The sequence below is a fragment of the Saccopteryx leptura genome, chromosome 6, assembly GCF_036850995.1.
Source record: "Saccopteryx leptura isolate mSacLep1 chromosome 6, mSacLep1_pri_phased_curated, whole genome shotgun sequence".
In the NCBI taxonomy this organism is placed as follows: domain Eukaryota; kingdom Metazoa; phylum Chordata; class Mammalia; order Chiroptera; family Emballonuridae; genus Saccopteryx; species Saccopteryx leptura.
The window spans coordinates 8,984,632-9,000,262 of record NC_089508.1 but is presented as its reverse complement, the minus strand read 5'-3'; the positions used below and the strand labels follow the sequence as shown (position 1 = coordinate 9,000,262).

At 56.6% G+C, this 15,631-nt stretch overlaps 1 protein-coding gene across 2 annotated transcripts in view; it reads left to right on the top strand.

Annotated features, from left to right (window-relative positions):
- BDKRB1 (bradykinin receptor B1) overlaps positions 1 to 15,631 on the top strand; it is an 18,014-nt gene extending 2,383 nt beyond the window's left edge. Inside the window, exons 1-2 of one of the 2 annotated variants that reach the window (XM_066343027.1) lie at positions 9,494 to 9,561; positions 14,559 to 15,631. In XM_066343027.1, coding sequence (XP_066199124.1) covers positions 14,563 to 15,627 — 1,065 coding nt within the window. In that variant the 5' untranslated portion in view covers positions 9,494 to 9,561; positions 14,559 to 14,562 and the 3' untranslated portion in view covers positions 15,628 to 15,631. Of the gene's footprint in view, positions 1 to 9,493; positions 9,562 to 14,558 lie in introns of those variants that run through there. The other variant, XM_066343025.1, reaches the window with a different exon arrangement.

Genomic DNA, 15,631 nt, shown 5'->3' with positions numbered 1-15,631 from the left:
TGGTGGACTCGGAACCGAGAAATGGGCCCAGCTCCCAAGTCTGCCCTGGCTGGAGCCACGGAGGGCCTGGTGCAGAGGTCCAAAGTGAATGCGGGTGACCCAATGGGAACCAGCAAGTGGTGATGGCGACGGTCTATTTATAAAGCCGCTCCTTGTCACCCCAGTGATGTGCTTCACTCTCCCCTGGTTACTCAGCCCCTGAGTCCACCGCGGAGGCTCACACAGCTCCGACCTCGCCAACCCCGGGAGGACCTGGGGTCAGGGGGGAGCACGGAGTCACGGTTCAGCAAGGGCCTTGGTGAAAAGGTTAAGGGTTTGTTCGTGGTTTGGAGCTGAGGGTCAGGGGCCAATGACAATGTCTCACCCTCTGCTGAGCTCCTTTAGACTTGACTCTCACAGCCGCGCGGGTGGAAACCGAGGCCAGAGAGGGAAGTCCCTAAAGCAGAAGGGTGCCCTAGAAGCCTGTGAGTCTGTGCCTTAGCAGAGGGGACGCACATTCTGTCACCAAAAAGACACTCAAGGTGCCTTTCTGCACAGAGAGCTCCTGAGCCTGGGCTTGGGCTGCTCCATGCCCCCCCAACCCCCAACCCCAATAAAAAGACTTCGCATCCTCTGAGCCTGTGAGCAGTGGCTTCCTCTGGAGCCGCCGGCCCGGGGGCTGGGGGTTGACTCCTAACGCTGAGATTTCCGCAGAGCCGCTTGGAGATACACGTCCCGTGTCGTGCGGTTCAGCCATCCCGGCGGCTTTTAGGGCGTTCGCCGAGCAGTGCAGGCCTCACAGCTTTCTGATTCCAGGACACATTCATCATCCCCAGTGAAGTCCCGCAGCCGGTAGTGGCCGCTTCTCTCTCCTCCGTCCCCACCGCCTCCGTCTGTCTCTAGAATTGCTGGTTCTGGACGTTTCATGCCAGGGGGACCATACAATACGTGCCTCTTTGTGTCTGGCTCCTTCCACCTGGCTCACAGTAAGAGACAATATTTCGTTGTAGGGGAAGAACTCGGGTGGCCAGGCTTTGCTTGAGGCCACTCACTCACGTGTGACCTCAGCCAAGCACTTGGCTCATCTTGCCCACCTCCCCAAGCCTTGGCCTCTGCCCTCAGTTTCGACATCTGTGAGATGGGCAGATGATACAAGGAGCATGCCTTTCTGGCCCGGAGCGAGTGGCTCTGTGTGTGTGTGTGTGTGTGGGAGGGGTGCTTTGTAAAGTCTCCGGGGCAGCACCACACGGTGGGGCGGGAGGCAGGTTCCTGTTTCACACGCCAGCGCTGCCGCTTCCTGGCTGCGGGGATGTGGACAAGGTCAGTTCACCTCTCTCAGCTCCTGGCATGTTGCAGATTAAATGAGGATCCAGGTGTTCATGAAGATAAACTAAGACAAAGGTGTTTTCATGGGTTGAACACCGTTCTAGCCTGCCCCCCACTCCCCAAGTTCACATTCACGTGGGACCTTATTTAAGATGGGACCTTATTTGGGAATAAGGTCTTCGCAGAAGTAATTAAGATGCAGCCATACCAGATTAAGCTGGGCCCTAAGTCCAATGACTGAGGTCCCTATTAGAAAAGGAGGAGGCACACAGAGTCACGGGGGGGGGGCACAGAGTCACAGGGGGGCGCACAGAGTCACGGGGGGGCACACAGAGTCACGGGTGGGGGGGCACAGATGGGCTGATGCTTCTACAAACCGCGGAGCACAAGGGTCTGCCTGGAGCCCTCAGGGGCTGGAAGAGAGGCCTGGACAGAGTCCCCTCAGAGCTGCCAAGAGGAGCCAACCTGGGGCTCCTGGATTCTGGACTTCTAGCCCCCCGAACTAAGAGAGAAGAAATATCTATTATTTGGGGCTCCCCCGTCTGTGGTCCTTTGAGACTCATCCGGGTGTCTCACTAGTTCCAAGCGCCTGCTCCCCACCGAGGTGGCCCTCACAGTCCACATACCCTTCCCCCCAACAGAGGAAGTGACTCGGTGTTCTCCTCGGGTCTGCCCGTGGCTACGGACACCGGCCGGTAGCAGGAGTCTGTCTAAGAAGGACGAGGACGTGCCGTCTCACAGAGTTTCAGAGGACTCTTCCAAAGGGAGGGTACGGAGGCCTTTCTCCGGGTCACCCCAAGGTTACACAGCATGTGAGGGGCCGGCCCAGGCCCTCAGAGTGCCGGCATCACAGGCCTGGTGGCGCTGGTTTAAACGCCCCAGCGCTCCTGACTCGGGTCCCGGCTGGCTGCCCTGTCTCTCCCTTCCTGCCCCAGGCCCCAAAGTCAGCTTGACTCAGGGCTTCTCAGTCGAGGTTAAGGAGGGGCCACAGGGCCCAGCTCCCGGCTCCCTGACGGCCCAGCCGCCAAGCCCACCGAGGCAGGAACGTTGTGCATAGCACCTCTGAGGTGGCCCAAGCTGGGGCTCCAGCTGCCTCAGGACGCCGTCCTCCGTGCTGAGTCCTGGCCCACTCAGCGGGCCAGCAGTGTGCACCGGTGCTGCCTCTCCAGTTCTGGCCCGGACAGAGGACGGCCACAGAACCCTCCTCCTGCTGACAGCCCCCTCTGTCCATGCGACAGCTCCAGTCCTGGCCCGGACAGAGGACGGCCACAGAGCCCTCCTCCTGCTGACAGCCCCCTTCTGTCCATGCGACAGCTCCAGTCCTGGCCCGGACAGAGGACGGCCACAGAGCCCCCCTCCTGCTGACAGCCCCCACCTCCCCCCCCCCCCCCCCGTCGATGCGACAGCTCCAGTCCTGGCCCGGACAGAGGGCGGCCACAGAGCCCTCCTCCTGCTGACAGCCCCCTCTGTCCATGCGACAGCTCCAGTCCTGGCCCGGACAGAGGACGGCCACAGAGCCCTCCTCCTGCTGACAGCCCCCCTCTGTCCATGCGACAGCTCCAGTCCTGGCCCGGACAGAGGGCGGCCACAGAGCCCTCCTCCTGCTGACAGCCCCCCTCTGTCCATGCGACAGCTCCAGTCCTGGCCCGGACAGAGGATGGCCACAGAGCCCTCCTCCTGCTGACAGCCCCCTCTGTCCATGCGACAGCTCCAGTCCTGGCCCGGACAGAGGGCGGCCACAGAGCCCTCCTCCTGCTGACAGCCCCCTCTGTCCATGCGACAGCTCCAGTCCTGGCCCGGACAGAGGACGGCCACAGAGCCCCCCTCCTGCTGACAGCCCCCCTCTGTCCATGCGACAGCTCCAGTCCTGGCCCGGACAGAGGACGGCCACAGAACCCCCCTTCTGCTGACAGCCCCCCTCTGTCCATGCGACAGCACCGCAGCAAGACCAGAACGGCGCCTGCTGGCTGCTGGCTGCTGACCGGGGCCAGCGATGTCTCCCTGCCATCCCTCGTGAGCCCCCCGCTCCAAGAACATCCGCAAACTGAGGCTCCACGAGGTGGTAGAGAGAAGGGGCCAGGTTTGCCCCGCTCCCCCAGGATGAGCCGGGGTCTATACCCTGGCTAGGTGGCTCTGCGGCCCCGCCCTGCCCACCGTGGCTTCCAGACCAGACCGAAGATGCTTGCTTTGGCATCCTCAAGAAAAGGGGAACGTTGTTTTCAGCATCTTCGGTTCCTCTGTGCCCAGGGTTCTCCAGCTCATGGAAGAACTCCCGATCGTGGGGCCCCAGCATGGTGTGTGCACTCAAGGGAATGCTCACGGCATCAGCTCCATCCGTGAACTACTGGTTTCCAAGGAAAACTAGTACCAGTCCATGACCCCACAGTCTGCTGGACACATGGACCAGCCAGGCCCCCTGAGCTGAAGAATGACATAGAGGCTTCCCGTGGGTGCTTTCTGCCGGATTGCACAGAGAAAGGCCATGACACCAGGAAGAGGTACATCCACACACTACTCACCTCATCCTCTGAACACCTGCGTGGCCCGAGACTGACGTTTTCCACACGTTTATTTGCTCTTCGCAGCAGCTCTCAGAGAAGACAGGGCACGTTCCCAGAGGAAGACACCAAGGGTCCAAGCACACCCAGGACTGCCTGGCCCCAGCTCTCTCTCGGGGTGGCTTGCAGAGGGCCCCCCCCCCTCGGTCCCTGCACTCTCAGGAAGACCTCACTGTGGACTGAAACTGCTTCTCTTTCCCCACTGAGGTGCCTTTGGGGGTGCGCCTACCCTGGCCCCAACCTCTGTTAGCTCACGAATTTCACAAGAGGAAGTTCTGTGAGCCCCCTGCCCAGGTGAGAAAGCCTTTGTCTCCCAAAGCAAGGCCAGCATGGGAGACAGAGCGTGTTACGTGGATTTTTCAATCCCTCCCAGTCTGTGGAATCCCTGACCCGGCTGAGCTCTCTCCACACTGAGCGGCCAGTACCCAGAGCCGTCATCTCAGTCCAAACGACCACCGACAGGGGCCGGGGCAGCGCTCGCAGCGGTCTGAATGCCCAGGACACGCTCAAGGAGGCAGCTGTCACCCTGGAGACCCGCCGGTGTTGAGCTTTGTTAAACCTACGTCGAGGGTTTTAGTTCTCTCCCCTCACATGTTGGCACCTTACTCTCGCCCCCGGCACTTCCACCCCCTTTGTGCGTGCTCTTCTGCGGTGGCGTTTTGCACACTTGGCTGCAAATGTCTTGCTGGCTCACCTGCCCGGTCACCAGAGCATGAGCAGCCCCGGAGCTGACCCCGGGCCTTCCCCTCGGCCCCCAGGGACCCAGCACTCACCCGCCACCGCCTGGGTACCCCCGACACATTTGCAGAATGGAGGGATGGACACTCAGACCGTGCACATGGGTCAGGTCCTAGCAGGACTTGCGTGATGGGTGGGCATTAAGGGGCAGAGAGGAGCGGGGAGGTTGTTCCCAGCAGACGCTTAGGAGCCTGTCTGTGCGCCACCTCTCTCAGTGGGAGCAGAAGACCCCGGGGGAGGGGGGTGGCCCCGGGTGTCACAGCAAGACCAGGGAGGAGTCAGTGAATCCCAAGGGTTGGGCCGTCGTCCTGTGAAGTGACAAAATCCAAGTGCTCTCTGGAATATTAATCCAGCACGAGGACCGGCTGAAGGAAAAAAGTCAGAAAGCCGGGAGATCGGGTGGGAGCTCTCTGTTGCGGGCTTGTTGGGCGCGTGAGCGTCTAGAACCAGAGAGAGGAAGGGAGGCGTGAGCAGACGCAGAGGGCATTAGCTGGACCGAAACTAGGCCGCTGCCTTTAATCTCGGGGAGACGTCGCCACCGCTACCGCCTTCGCCCACAAGCGGAGACGACCACAGGGCCATCACATGTTGTAAGGACTAGGGACAAACCCGAGGACGCTGAGCGGGCAGATGCTACTCACTGGGGCAGGCTGAATGGGGTTTCCTACCGTCCATCACCCTGGAGAGCTCGCCGGATGTGACCGGGAAGGAGAGAGGCCGAGGGACTGCAGGGCTGAGGGACTAGGGAAGTCAACCGCCACCCTCTCTGTCATGGTGGAGACTGTGCCCACGTGTTCCCAAGTTCTTCAAACTCCAGCACGTGTCGTCCGAGGCCGGCCGCACCTGGGGAAGTCCAGGCTGCCCGGAGCCCCCGGCTTTAGTGCCAAGGACCGTCCAGGCAGGTCGGCCGGCCCCAGCCGGCGGGACAGGCTGGTCTCTGTTCCCCAACGGCGGCCTTGTAACCGTCTCTGTGCTGTTGTGATTTCCCCCCAAGTCCCCCGTGCCCAGGAGACGTTGATCACGCTCGGCCTCCTCCCCTCTTCTCCACGTTACGGGGGCCTGTTGCTCCCTACGGACTTGGGGTTCCCTCACGCTGCCCTCCATCCCCAGAATGCAGGCTCCCAGGCCCCCAGGCCAGAGGGAGACCCTCTCCTCCCCCGCACCATGGCCTGCTTCACTCTTCTCATCTGTGTGAGCGACGGGGGAGCCTCCATGGTCTTCCTCATCTACGTTACTTCCCATTCCACGTGGGGGGGGGGGGGGCTCGGCCTTGGCAAGGCTGCCGCGGAATCAGTTCCCCCAGACCCCGTACTCAGCCCTCACCAGGGGCACGTGGGCACTGGTGGTCCCAGCCACACGGCCCTGCCACGCCCGGTCTACGTCCCTCACAGGCTGTCCTCCCCAAGAGGCAGAGCTGGGTCAGCCCTGTGCACCCCGCGCCCCGTGCCGCAGAGCCAGCCTCCTGGGCTCTATGGGTGACCAGGTGCGCAGGTGACAGGAGGTCACCACCCCATCCTGAGCTCTGTGGGTGACCGCGTGTGCGGGTGGCAGGAGGTCACCGCCCCATCCTGAGCTCTGTGGGTGACCGTGTGTGTGGGTGGCAGGAGGTCACCGCCCCATCCTGAGCTCTGTGGGTGACCAGGTGCGCAGGTGACAGGAGGTCACCACCCCATCCTGAGCTCTGTGGGTGACCGCGTGTGTGGGTGGCAGGAGGTCACCGCCCCATCCTGAGCTCTGTGGGTGACCGCGTGTGTGGGTGGCAGGAGGTCACCGCCCCATCCTGAGCTCTGTGGGTGACCGCGTGTGTGGGTGGCAGGAGGTCACCGCCCCATCCTGGGCTCTGTGGGTGACCAGGTGCACGGGCGACAGGAGGTCACCACCCCATCCTGAGCTCTGTGGGTGACCGCGTGTGCGGGTGGCAGGAGGTCACCGCCCCATCCTGAGCTCTGTGGGTGACCGCGTGTGCGGGTGGCAGGAGGTCACCGCCCCATCCTGAGCTCTGTGGGTGACTGTGTGTGTGGGTGGCAGGAGGTCACCGCCCCATCCTGAGCTCTGTGGGTGACTGTGTGTGTGGGTGGCAGGAGGTCACCGCCCCATCCTGAGCTCTGTGGGTGATCGCGTGTGTGGGTGGCAGGAGGTCACCGCCCCATCCTGAGCTCTGTGGGTGACCGCGTGTGTGGGTGGCAGGAGGTCACCGCCCCATCCTGGGCTCTGTGGGTGACCGTGTGTGCGGGTGGCAGGAGGTCACCGCCCCATCCTGAGCTCTGTGGGTGACTGTGTGTGTGGGTGGCAGGAGGTCACCGCCCCATCCTGGGCTCTGTGGGTGACTGTGTGTGCGGGTGGCAGGAGGTCACCGCCCCATCCTGAGCTCTGTGGGTGACTGTGTGTGTGGGTGGCAGGAGGTCACCGCCCCATCCTGGGCTCTGTGGGTGACCGCGTGTGTGGGTGGCAGGAGGTCACCGCCCCATCCTGAGCTCTGTGGGTGACCACGTGCGCAGGCGACAGGAGGTCACCGCCCCATCCTGAGCTCTGTGGGTGACCGCGTGTGTGGGTGGCAGGAGGTCACCGCCCCATCCTGGGCTCTGTGGGTGACCACGTGCGCAGGCGACAGGAGGTCACCGCCCCATCCTGAGCTCTGTGGGTGACCGCGTGTGTGGGTGGCAGGAGGTCACCGCCCCATCCTGAGCTCTGTGGGTGACCGCGTGTGTGGGTGGCAGGAGGTCACCGCCCCATCCTGAGCTCTGTGGGTGACCGCGTGTGTGGGTGGCAGGAGGTCACCGCCCCATCCTGAGCTCTGTGGGTGACTGTGTGTGTGGGTGGCAGAGGTCACCGCCCCATCCTGGGCTCTGTGGGTGACCGCGTGTATGGGTGGCAGGAGGTCACCGCCCCATCCTGAGCTCTGTGGGTGACCGCCCCATCCTGAGCTCTGTGGGTGACCGCCCCATCCTGAGCTCTGTGGGTGACCACGTGCGCAGGCGACAGGAGGTCACCGCCCCATCCTGAGCTCTGTGGGTGACCGCGTGTGTGGGTGGCAGGAGGTCACCGCCCCATCCTGAGCTCTGTGGGTGACCGCCCCATCCTGAGCTCTGTGGGTGACCGCCCCATCCTGAGCTCTGTGGGTGACCGCGTGTGTGGGTGGCAGGAGGTCACCGCCCCATCCTGAGCTCTGTGGGTGATCGCGTGTGTGGGTGGCAGGAGGTCACCGCCCCATCCTGAGCTCTGTGGGTGACCGCGTGTGTGGGTGGCAGGAGGTCACCGCCCCATCCTGAGCTCTGTGGGTGACCGCGTGTGTGGGTGGCAGGAGGTCACCGCCCCATCCTGAGCTCTGTGGGTGACCGCGTGCGCGGGCGGCCGGTGGTCACCGCCTGAGGCCAGTGCTTCTTGGGACTTGTCCAGTGGCCCGTCCGTTGTGAACTCGTGCTGAAAGGAGGAAAGCCAACCGCACGCTGCCGAGGGCAGGGTGTTTGGCTGGCGAGACCCCGAAGTACAGTACTGATTAGGAAATCCTGTGGTTTGGAAGCTGCTCTGGTTCTAGTCTACCCCACAAGGGTGGCAGGCGCTCACCTAGCGTCCGCGTGACTACAGAAGCCCCGAGTCTCCCCTGGTGTGAAGGGACCTTCCGCAATGATACAGAATCCGGTTTCCTCCCTGAATCACACATCCGCTGCTGCTGATCCTTGAAGTGCTCTTTTTTTTTTTTTTTAACCTCCTGCTTCCACAATTTTAAGATGTCCAGAAACAAGAGAAAACTGCTAGAGAAGTCAAAAGTACGGTTTGTCTCCACCGAGGTGTCAGGAAAGGGAAACACCGAGAGAAAGGCGGATTGGGAGGACAGAGGGGACATTTTCCGCTCTGGACACATTAGGTTCATGGTGACACCAAGAGGGGGCACATCGAGCACCCACGAGGCAGCAGCAGGGTGTGGGGAGGACTGAGGGCCTGAGACTTGGGGCCCCGTGTTTGCAGAGCCCTGGTGCGGGTGGGTTCTCCCACGCTCAGGGAGGGAGCCGGGACTGTCTTACTCCTTAAGACAAAGAGAGGAGGTCAGCGGGGGTTCAGCCAAAGGCGCTGGAGGCCAGACTCTCCGAGAAAGCCAGCACTGTCTTACTGTCTGGATGGGAGGCCTTGAGTCGTCCAGCGTGATGGATGCAGACCGAGCCCGTGGACGGGCCACAGAGCCGCCTGGGAGGCTTAGGAAAAAGTGCATCTGATCTTACTCAGTTCTGGACTCTGCATGAGTCAAACTTTTCCTGGCTCGCTGTTTGTTTAATGGGGTCCGCAGTGATGGATTCCTGGCTATGGATCCCTTCGTGACCAAAATTCAAATGGGGACGCTCGAGTCGGCTCCTGTGAGGACTTGCACAGAGCCACAGAGAGTCAAAGCCGCCAATACTCGGGGTCCCCGGTGCCTGAGGCTCAGGGGCATTCAGAGATGCCACAATGCGCTGTGGCTTTCGTTGTGTTGTGTCTTTTGTCTGTAAAAAAAAATTTTGTTTTCTTAAAGTGTTTTAAATTTGTTTTTCAGTTACAGTTGACATGAAATACTATAGGTGTATAACTGCAGTGATTTAGACATCTCCATGCCTTACCAGGTGACCACCCCGGTTAGCGTAGTGCCCGTCGGACACCCTGTGTAGTTAGTGATCGCGGGGCCTCCTCAGACATCAGCAAGTTGGGCAGGGAGGTGGGGGCCGCATCATCTCTCACTAGCTCCCAAGTGCCGAGCAGTTTTCCTTTCAAAACCACAGCCTACTCCGCTCCCTATCCCCCCCCCCCCCCGCCCTCGTCAGAGAGACTCACTTGTTCGGCAAGCCCTACGATGACATCATGGGAGCAGAGGTTATGTAAGTTACGGCCACCCCGTTCCCGAGTGCTTCCCAGAACAGAAAACACCTCCGAAGGCAGCTCTCGCCACCAGAGAACCCAGCCGAAGCTCTGAGCTTTCCTATTTTCTTCCTGAGTAAGTAAATGACCACCTTTCTTTTCTCTTAGGAGAGTAGAATGTCAGAGGAAACCCATGGCTCTTAGAAAAAAAAAACCCAAAATCTTTCTTTGACAACTAAATATTGGCAGAATTTTTCAGCTTTCGGCAAACGTGTGTTTTTTAAAAACACATAATTCTACATCAGTTTAAGAGATTTGTGTTCCATGCCTACTTTGGGTGTTAGCTGCTTTTCCAGAAGAGGAGGGAGGGGAGGAGGGAGAGCGTTTGGAACGGCTTCTGAAGGCCCCAGCAGCCCGTTCTGTCCAGGCCACATGAAAAGCCCAGAGCCTGAGCACAGCTGTCAGAGCCCCTCACGCACGCTGACCAGTTACCACATCCAGATCCAGACTGATTAAAATCACATTGGCCTCCCCGGAATGGCCTTACAAGCTTTCAGAAGGCCAAGAACTGGTTGGGTTATTTTGTGGCTTGAAAATATCATAGCACGTTATTATGCAACTGGGTGGACAATCTCTATCTAATACCTGTGTCTGTATCTCAAATGCCTTTATCACCACCTCGCTGGCAACAGCGGCATTCGCTTGAAGAAGGCGAATTTGCTGTAGAAAGTCCCACTGCCTTCTGAGTGCCACCTGCCAGGGTTAAAAATGTGCTACAGTACTCAGGGAAAGACCCCGTAGAGACTACAGAAGCATCATCGTCTCTAGTAGACTTGCCCAGTGCCACCTCTGAGTCTTTCAAAGAGGATCGAATATATCTCACGAACAGGGGCGGTAGCTGCTGCGTACTAAACACCTGTGAGGTGCCAGGCAAGTTCTGGGGGTGACACGAAGAGCTGGTGAAGGAGGAGTTCTCCTCTCCGGCTGGCTGTCCACACACACAGGCAGCAGCTGGTAGGGACGGACCCCAGCACATCACAGGTGTGACAAGGAGTCAGATCGGGGGCCAGGGCCCCCTGCCCCTGCAGCCTGGGCACGGAGGACGGTCGGGGCTGAGACGAAGGTGTCGTGCAGGTTTTTCTTGGCACACAGAACTTCCTCACACGTGCAGGAGAGCACAGGAAGGAGCGGCGTGAAGCCCAGAAGCAGTCTCGGGACACAGCTCGCGCACCTGTGTGCGGCTGCTGGCTGCCCACCAGGCATCTGCGGAGACAGGTGTGCCGGGGGTAGCTCTCTCCTGTGGCTGCCGTAACCAAGTAGCACAGACTGGGCATCTTCAATCAACAAGTTGGTTATAGCATATCGATGGGGTTGTAAAGTAGTTCAAGTCAAAAACTTTTCAAAAACATTATGTATTTAAAACTATACACGCATGCAGGCGCGCACACACACACACACACACACACACACACACCAACAAATTGGTTCTATTGCATTAATAGAGCTATAAAGTCATTTTAGTCAAACCTTTTTTTTTTTCAGAAAAATTATCTCTACATATATTAAAGTGAAACGAACCTTTCTGTTAATGAACTGAACATTGAAAAACGACGTAAGCAAAATAATTGCTCTTGGAACATATCCATGCGCTATCATTAGTTTCTTCGGCTTGTACCTGACTCTGGTATGTCACTGTTAATTTTCGTGGAGAATGCATTTTTTTTTCAGTGTGATTTTATTATTTTTAATTGTTCCATATCATTGCCGAAATCCTTTGCTGCAAATCTTATGGTTAATAAATGTAAAGGGCCACCTTCAGTTGACTCTTTTCCTTGCACCAGAATGTATTTAATTAAGAAAACAATCCCCCTGCGAGTGTGAAGGTCCCTGATAAGCTCTGAGAAAATTCTAAGAACTTCTCAAGTCCGGTCCTTTACGTGCAGAATTACGTAAATATTCCAGCCCCAACATTGTCAAAGGTGCAGCCATTAGGCCTTACTTCAGAGTTTCTTTCCTCAACAAAATCCATTTACCGGATTGAACTCGTCAAATATGCTGTAGCTATTTATAATTTTTGCATGCTTTGTTTAATGCAGATGCTACAAATCATAGATTTCTTGTATTCCATCTCTTTTCTCTGTAGAATATGAATTCATCCGATTGAAAAAAATATTCTCCCTACAAATTGATATATGCCAAAGCTCATATAGGATTTTATTACAGATTTTTAAAATTAATCTGTGTCCTATTTGAGCTCTTATCACTTAATTTGATCATTTCCTCCCTTGCTCTTTCAGTAAAAAAATTTAATTATTTTCTACATAAAATATTTGTTTTCAATCATTGTAATCTGCTAAATGCTTTAAAAGCTGGTGTTCTGCTACTGCATTTATTAACTAATTAGATTAAAGATTTTCCGTTGATTTGGAACAAAATTCAACCAGAGATCTGCTTTAACGAACAGTTTCATAACCGTCTCCTAAAATCGATTGAGGATAGGCAGCTGAGACAGAAAACACAGCTAACGTGTGTTTTTTTTTTTTTCAAATTCATCATCGACTACATCTCGGAAAGTTCATAGCCCAGAAACTAGGTTTAAAGTTTTATAAACCTTGTCAGCGACCACCTCCATTTCAGTTGGTAGAGTCTATCGAAACTTATTTAGATGCAACTAAGAATGACAAGAAGTCCCTTTCTGTTTCCCCGGTCTCTCTGCTTTTAGTAAGAACAGTGTGGCTGCTGTGACGCTGTGCCCACCACACGTGCAAGTGTACTGTCATCATGAAATTCAGCAACTTCATTTCCAATGGGAACAATTTTAACTGACTTTAGAATAGTATTCTCCAAAAGTTTGTGGTTTCACTTCTTCAGAATGAACTTTGGAAATTTTTCTTGGACCCTGATTGGAAATGACTAATCTTTTTTTTCCTAGAGAGAGAGAGAGAGAGAGAGAGAGAGAGGAAAGGAGAGAGATGAGAAGCTTCAACTCGTAGTTGCAGCACTTTAGTTGCTCACTGATTGCTTCTCATATGTGCCTTGACTGGGGTGGGGCTACAGCAGAGCGAGTGACTCTTTGCTCAAGCCAGCGACCTTGGGCTTCAAGCCAGCGACCTTGGGCTTCAAACAAGAGACCTTAGGGCTCAAGCCAGCGACATTGGGGTCATGTCTATGATCCCACGCTCAAGCTGGCGAGCCTGCCCTGAAGCCAGCGACCTCAGCGTTCCAGGTTATGCTCTATCTCCTGTGCCACCACCAGTCAGTCCTGACTGATTTTTTTTCACTTGAAGAATCTGAGGATACTGGTATCAAACTGGCACTTGTCATGGTCTACGCAATTCTTGCTGAGATGACACACAGTCAGCATTTCCTTTGCCATATGTGCACAAGATGAGTTGGAACCAAAAATGAGCAGAATGAACTTAAAGAAAGGTCACACTTCACAGAGTGACTTAGCACAGCACCCCCTGCTGGTACAGTCAGTGTCCTAGGGCACGCTCTTTCAAAATGACTAACCTCTGAAGCAGCAGCTTTGAGTTTAGGTTTTCTAGCTGTCGGTGAAATCACCGCAGCCCCGTAGTGACGGCAACATCGACAAACTCCTGTGCAAGTGATGCGTTCCCCATCACCTGCTCTGAGAAAGGGAAGCTCAGTATATACATGGTCGTTAAGACCATCCCTTGGGGGGGTTTCATCCTGTCCTGTGGCTTTAAATACCACCTATGAGATTACAGCTCCCAACCGTGTACCACTATCTCAGACCGGGTCTCTGAACCTCTACCTGTCCTGACAACCAGCCGTCCCATAGCTATCCCAGCTGGTATCCAACAGACACCTCAACCTTCACACGTCCTAAAGTGAACTCCTGGTCCACAGCCCTCAGAACAACAAAGACAAGAACAAAAACCTCTCCGTCTTCACTCTGTCAGCTCCCTTTCAGTCGACCTTTATATTTCTAGGAGCTCAGGCCAGAAACCTCCTCCTCTCTCATGACCAGCATCCAACTGAAAATGATGGTGGTGCCTGCTAACACGTGTGGTCAGTAGGTACATTGTGACAGACACTCTCCATGTGTGCATCCCTCTAGAGCAGGGACAGTCAACCTTTTTATACCTACTGCCCACTTTTGTATCTCTGTTAGTAGTAAAAATTTCTAACCACCCACCGGTTCCACAGTCATGGTGATTTATAAAGTAGGGAAGTAACTTTACTTTACAAAATTTATAAAGCAGAGTTACATCAAGTTAAAGCATATAATAATAATTACTTACCAAGTACTTTATGTCAGATTTTTGCTAAGTTTGGCAGAATAAATCTGTATAAAACAACTTACTATAGTTAAATCTACTTTTTTATTTATACTTTGGTTGCTCCGCTTCTGCCCACCATGAAAGCTGGAACGGCCACTAGTGGGCGGTAGGGACCAGGTTGACTACCACTAGTGGGCAGCAGGGACCAGGTTGACTACCACTAGGGGGCAGTAGGGACCAGGTTGACTACCACTAGGGGGCAATAGGGACCAGGTTGACTACCACTAGGGGGCGGTAGGGACCAGGTTGACTACCACTGCTCTGAGCGCCTTTAGGTGGGGGCTCCTCTGTCCTGTTCCCTGTATCTCCCGCTCTGGGCAAAGTGCTGGCACAAAGTAGGTGCTCATGCAATGCTTGTTAGACTGTTAACAATAGCAACATGGTCATTAATAAGACTAATCACAACCTCCTGCTGAGTGCTTCCTCTATGCCAGGCAGCCATGCCAAGCAGGATGTATTTAGCGCTGATTTTCAGAAAGAAAAATAAAAGCCAGTGGGTCTAAGTGGCCCCCACCAAGGATGTTGTGCCAGGATTTGGACTCAGGTTTCAAAACCCCGGTCCTTTCCTTTATCTCAAGAGTTGGCAAACTTCTCCTCTGAAGGGAACACATGGTCAATGTTTCCAGCTTAGCAAGGCCTCACAGTCTCTGTCGCAACCCCTCGGCTCTGCTCTCGTCACAGCAGCGGCCGCTGACTATCTGTAAACGAATGGGTGTGGCCGTGAGTCAGTGAAACTTCTTTTCCAAACCCATGGCCAACTGGATACAGCCCGCGAGCTGTGGTTGGTGGCGGCCCGCCCGTGTTAGCTGCATGCTGTTTGTTGCAGGTCAATGTGGATGGCGTCCCGGACCCTCCTGGAGTTTCCGTCCTCCAACCGGAGCCAGCTCGTGCCTCCAAATGCCACGTCCTGTGACGAAGCTCGGGAAGCCTGGGCCGTGCTGCACAGAGTGCTACCCACGTTCATCGTCGCCGTCTGCTTCTGTGGCCTGCTGGGAAACCTGTTCGTGCTGGCCGTCTTCCTTCTGCCCCGGCGGCGTCTGAGCGCGGCCGAAATCTACCTGGCCAACCTGGCGGCTTCCGACCTGGTGTTTGTCTTGGGCCTGCCCTTCTGGGCCGAGAACATCTGGAACCAGTTCAACTGGCCTTTCGGGGCCGTCCTCTGCCGCGTCGTCAACGGGGTGATCAAGGCCAACTTATTCATCAGCATCTTTCTGGTGGTGGCTATCAGCCAGGACCGCTACTGCGTGCTGGTGCACCCCATGGCGAGCCGGAGGCGGCGGCGGCGGCGGCTGGCCCAGGTCACCTGCGTGCTCATCTGGGTCTTGGGGGGCCTCCTGAGCATCCCCACGTTCCTGCTCCGCTCCGTCAAAGCCGTCCCGGAACTGAACGTCTCCGCCTGCGTGCTGCTGTTCCCCCACGAGGCCTGGCGCTTCGCGAGGATGGTGGAGCTGAACGTGCTGGGCTTCCTCCTGCCGCTGGGTGCCATCGTCTTCTTCAACTACCACATCCTGGCCTCCCTGCGGGGGCGGGCAGAGGTCCGGCGGACACGCTGCGGGGGCCCCGCGGAGGGCAAGACCACGGCGCTGCTCCTCACGCTCGTGGGGGCCTTCCTGGTCTGCTGGGCCCCCTACCACTTCTTCGCCTTCCTGGAATTCCTGATCGAGGTGCAGGCCCTCCGCGGCTGCTTCTGGGAGGATTTCACCGACCTGGGCCTGCAGTGGGCCAACTTCTTCGCTTTCCTCAACAGCTGCCTGAATCCAGTGATCTATGTCTTTGTGGGTCAGCTTTTCAGGACCAGGGTGTGGGAACTCTATCGGAAATGCACCCCTAGAAGTCTTACGACGATGTCCTCGTCCCACAGGAAAGAAATCCCCCGACTTTTCTGGTGGAATTAAAGCA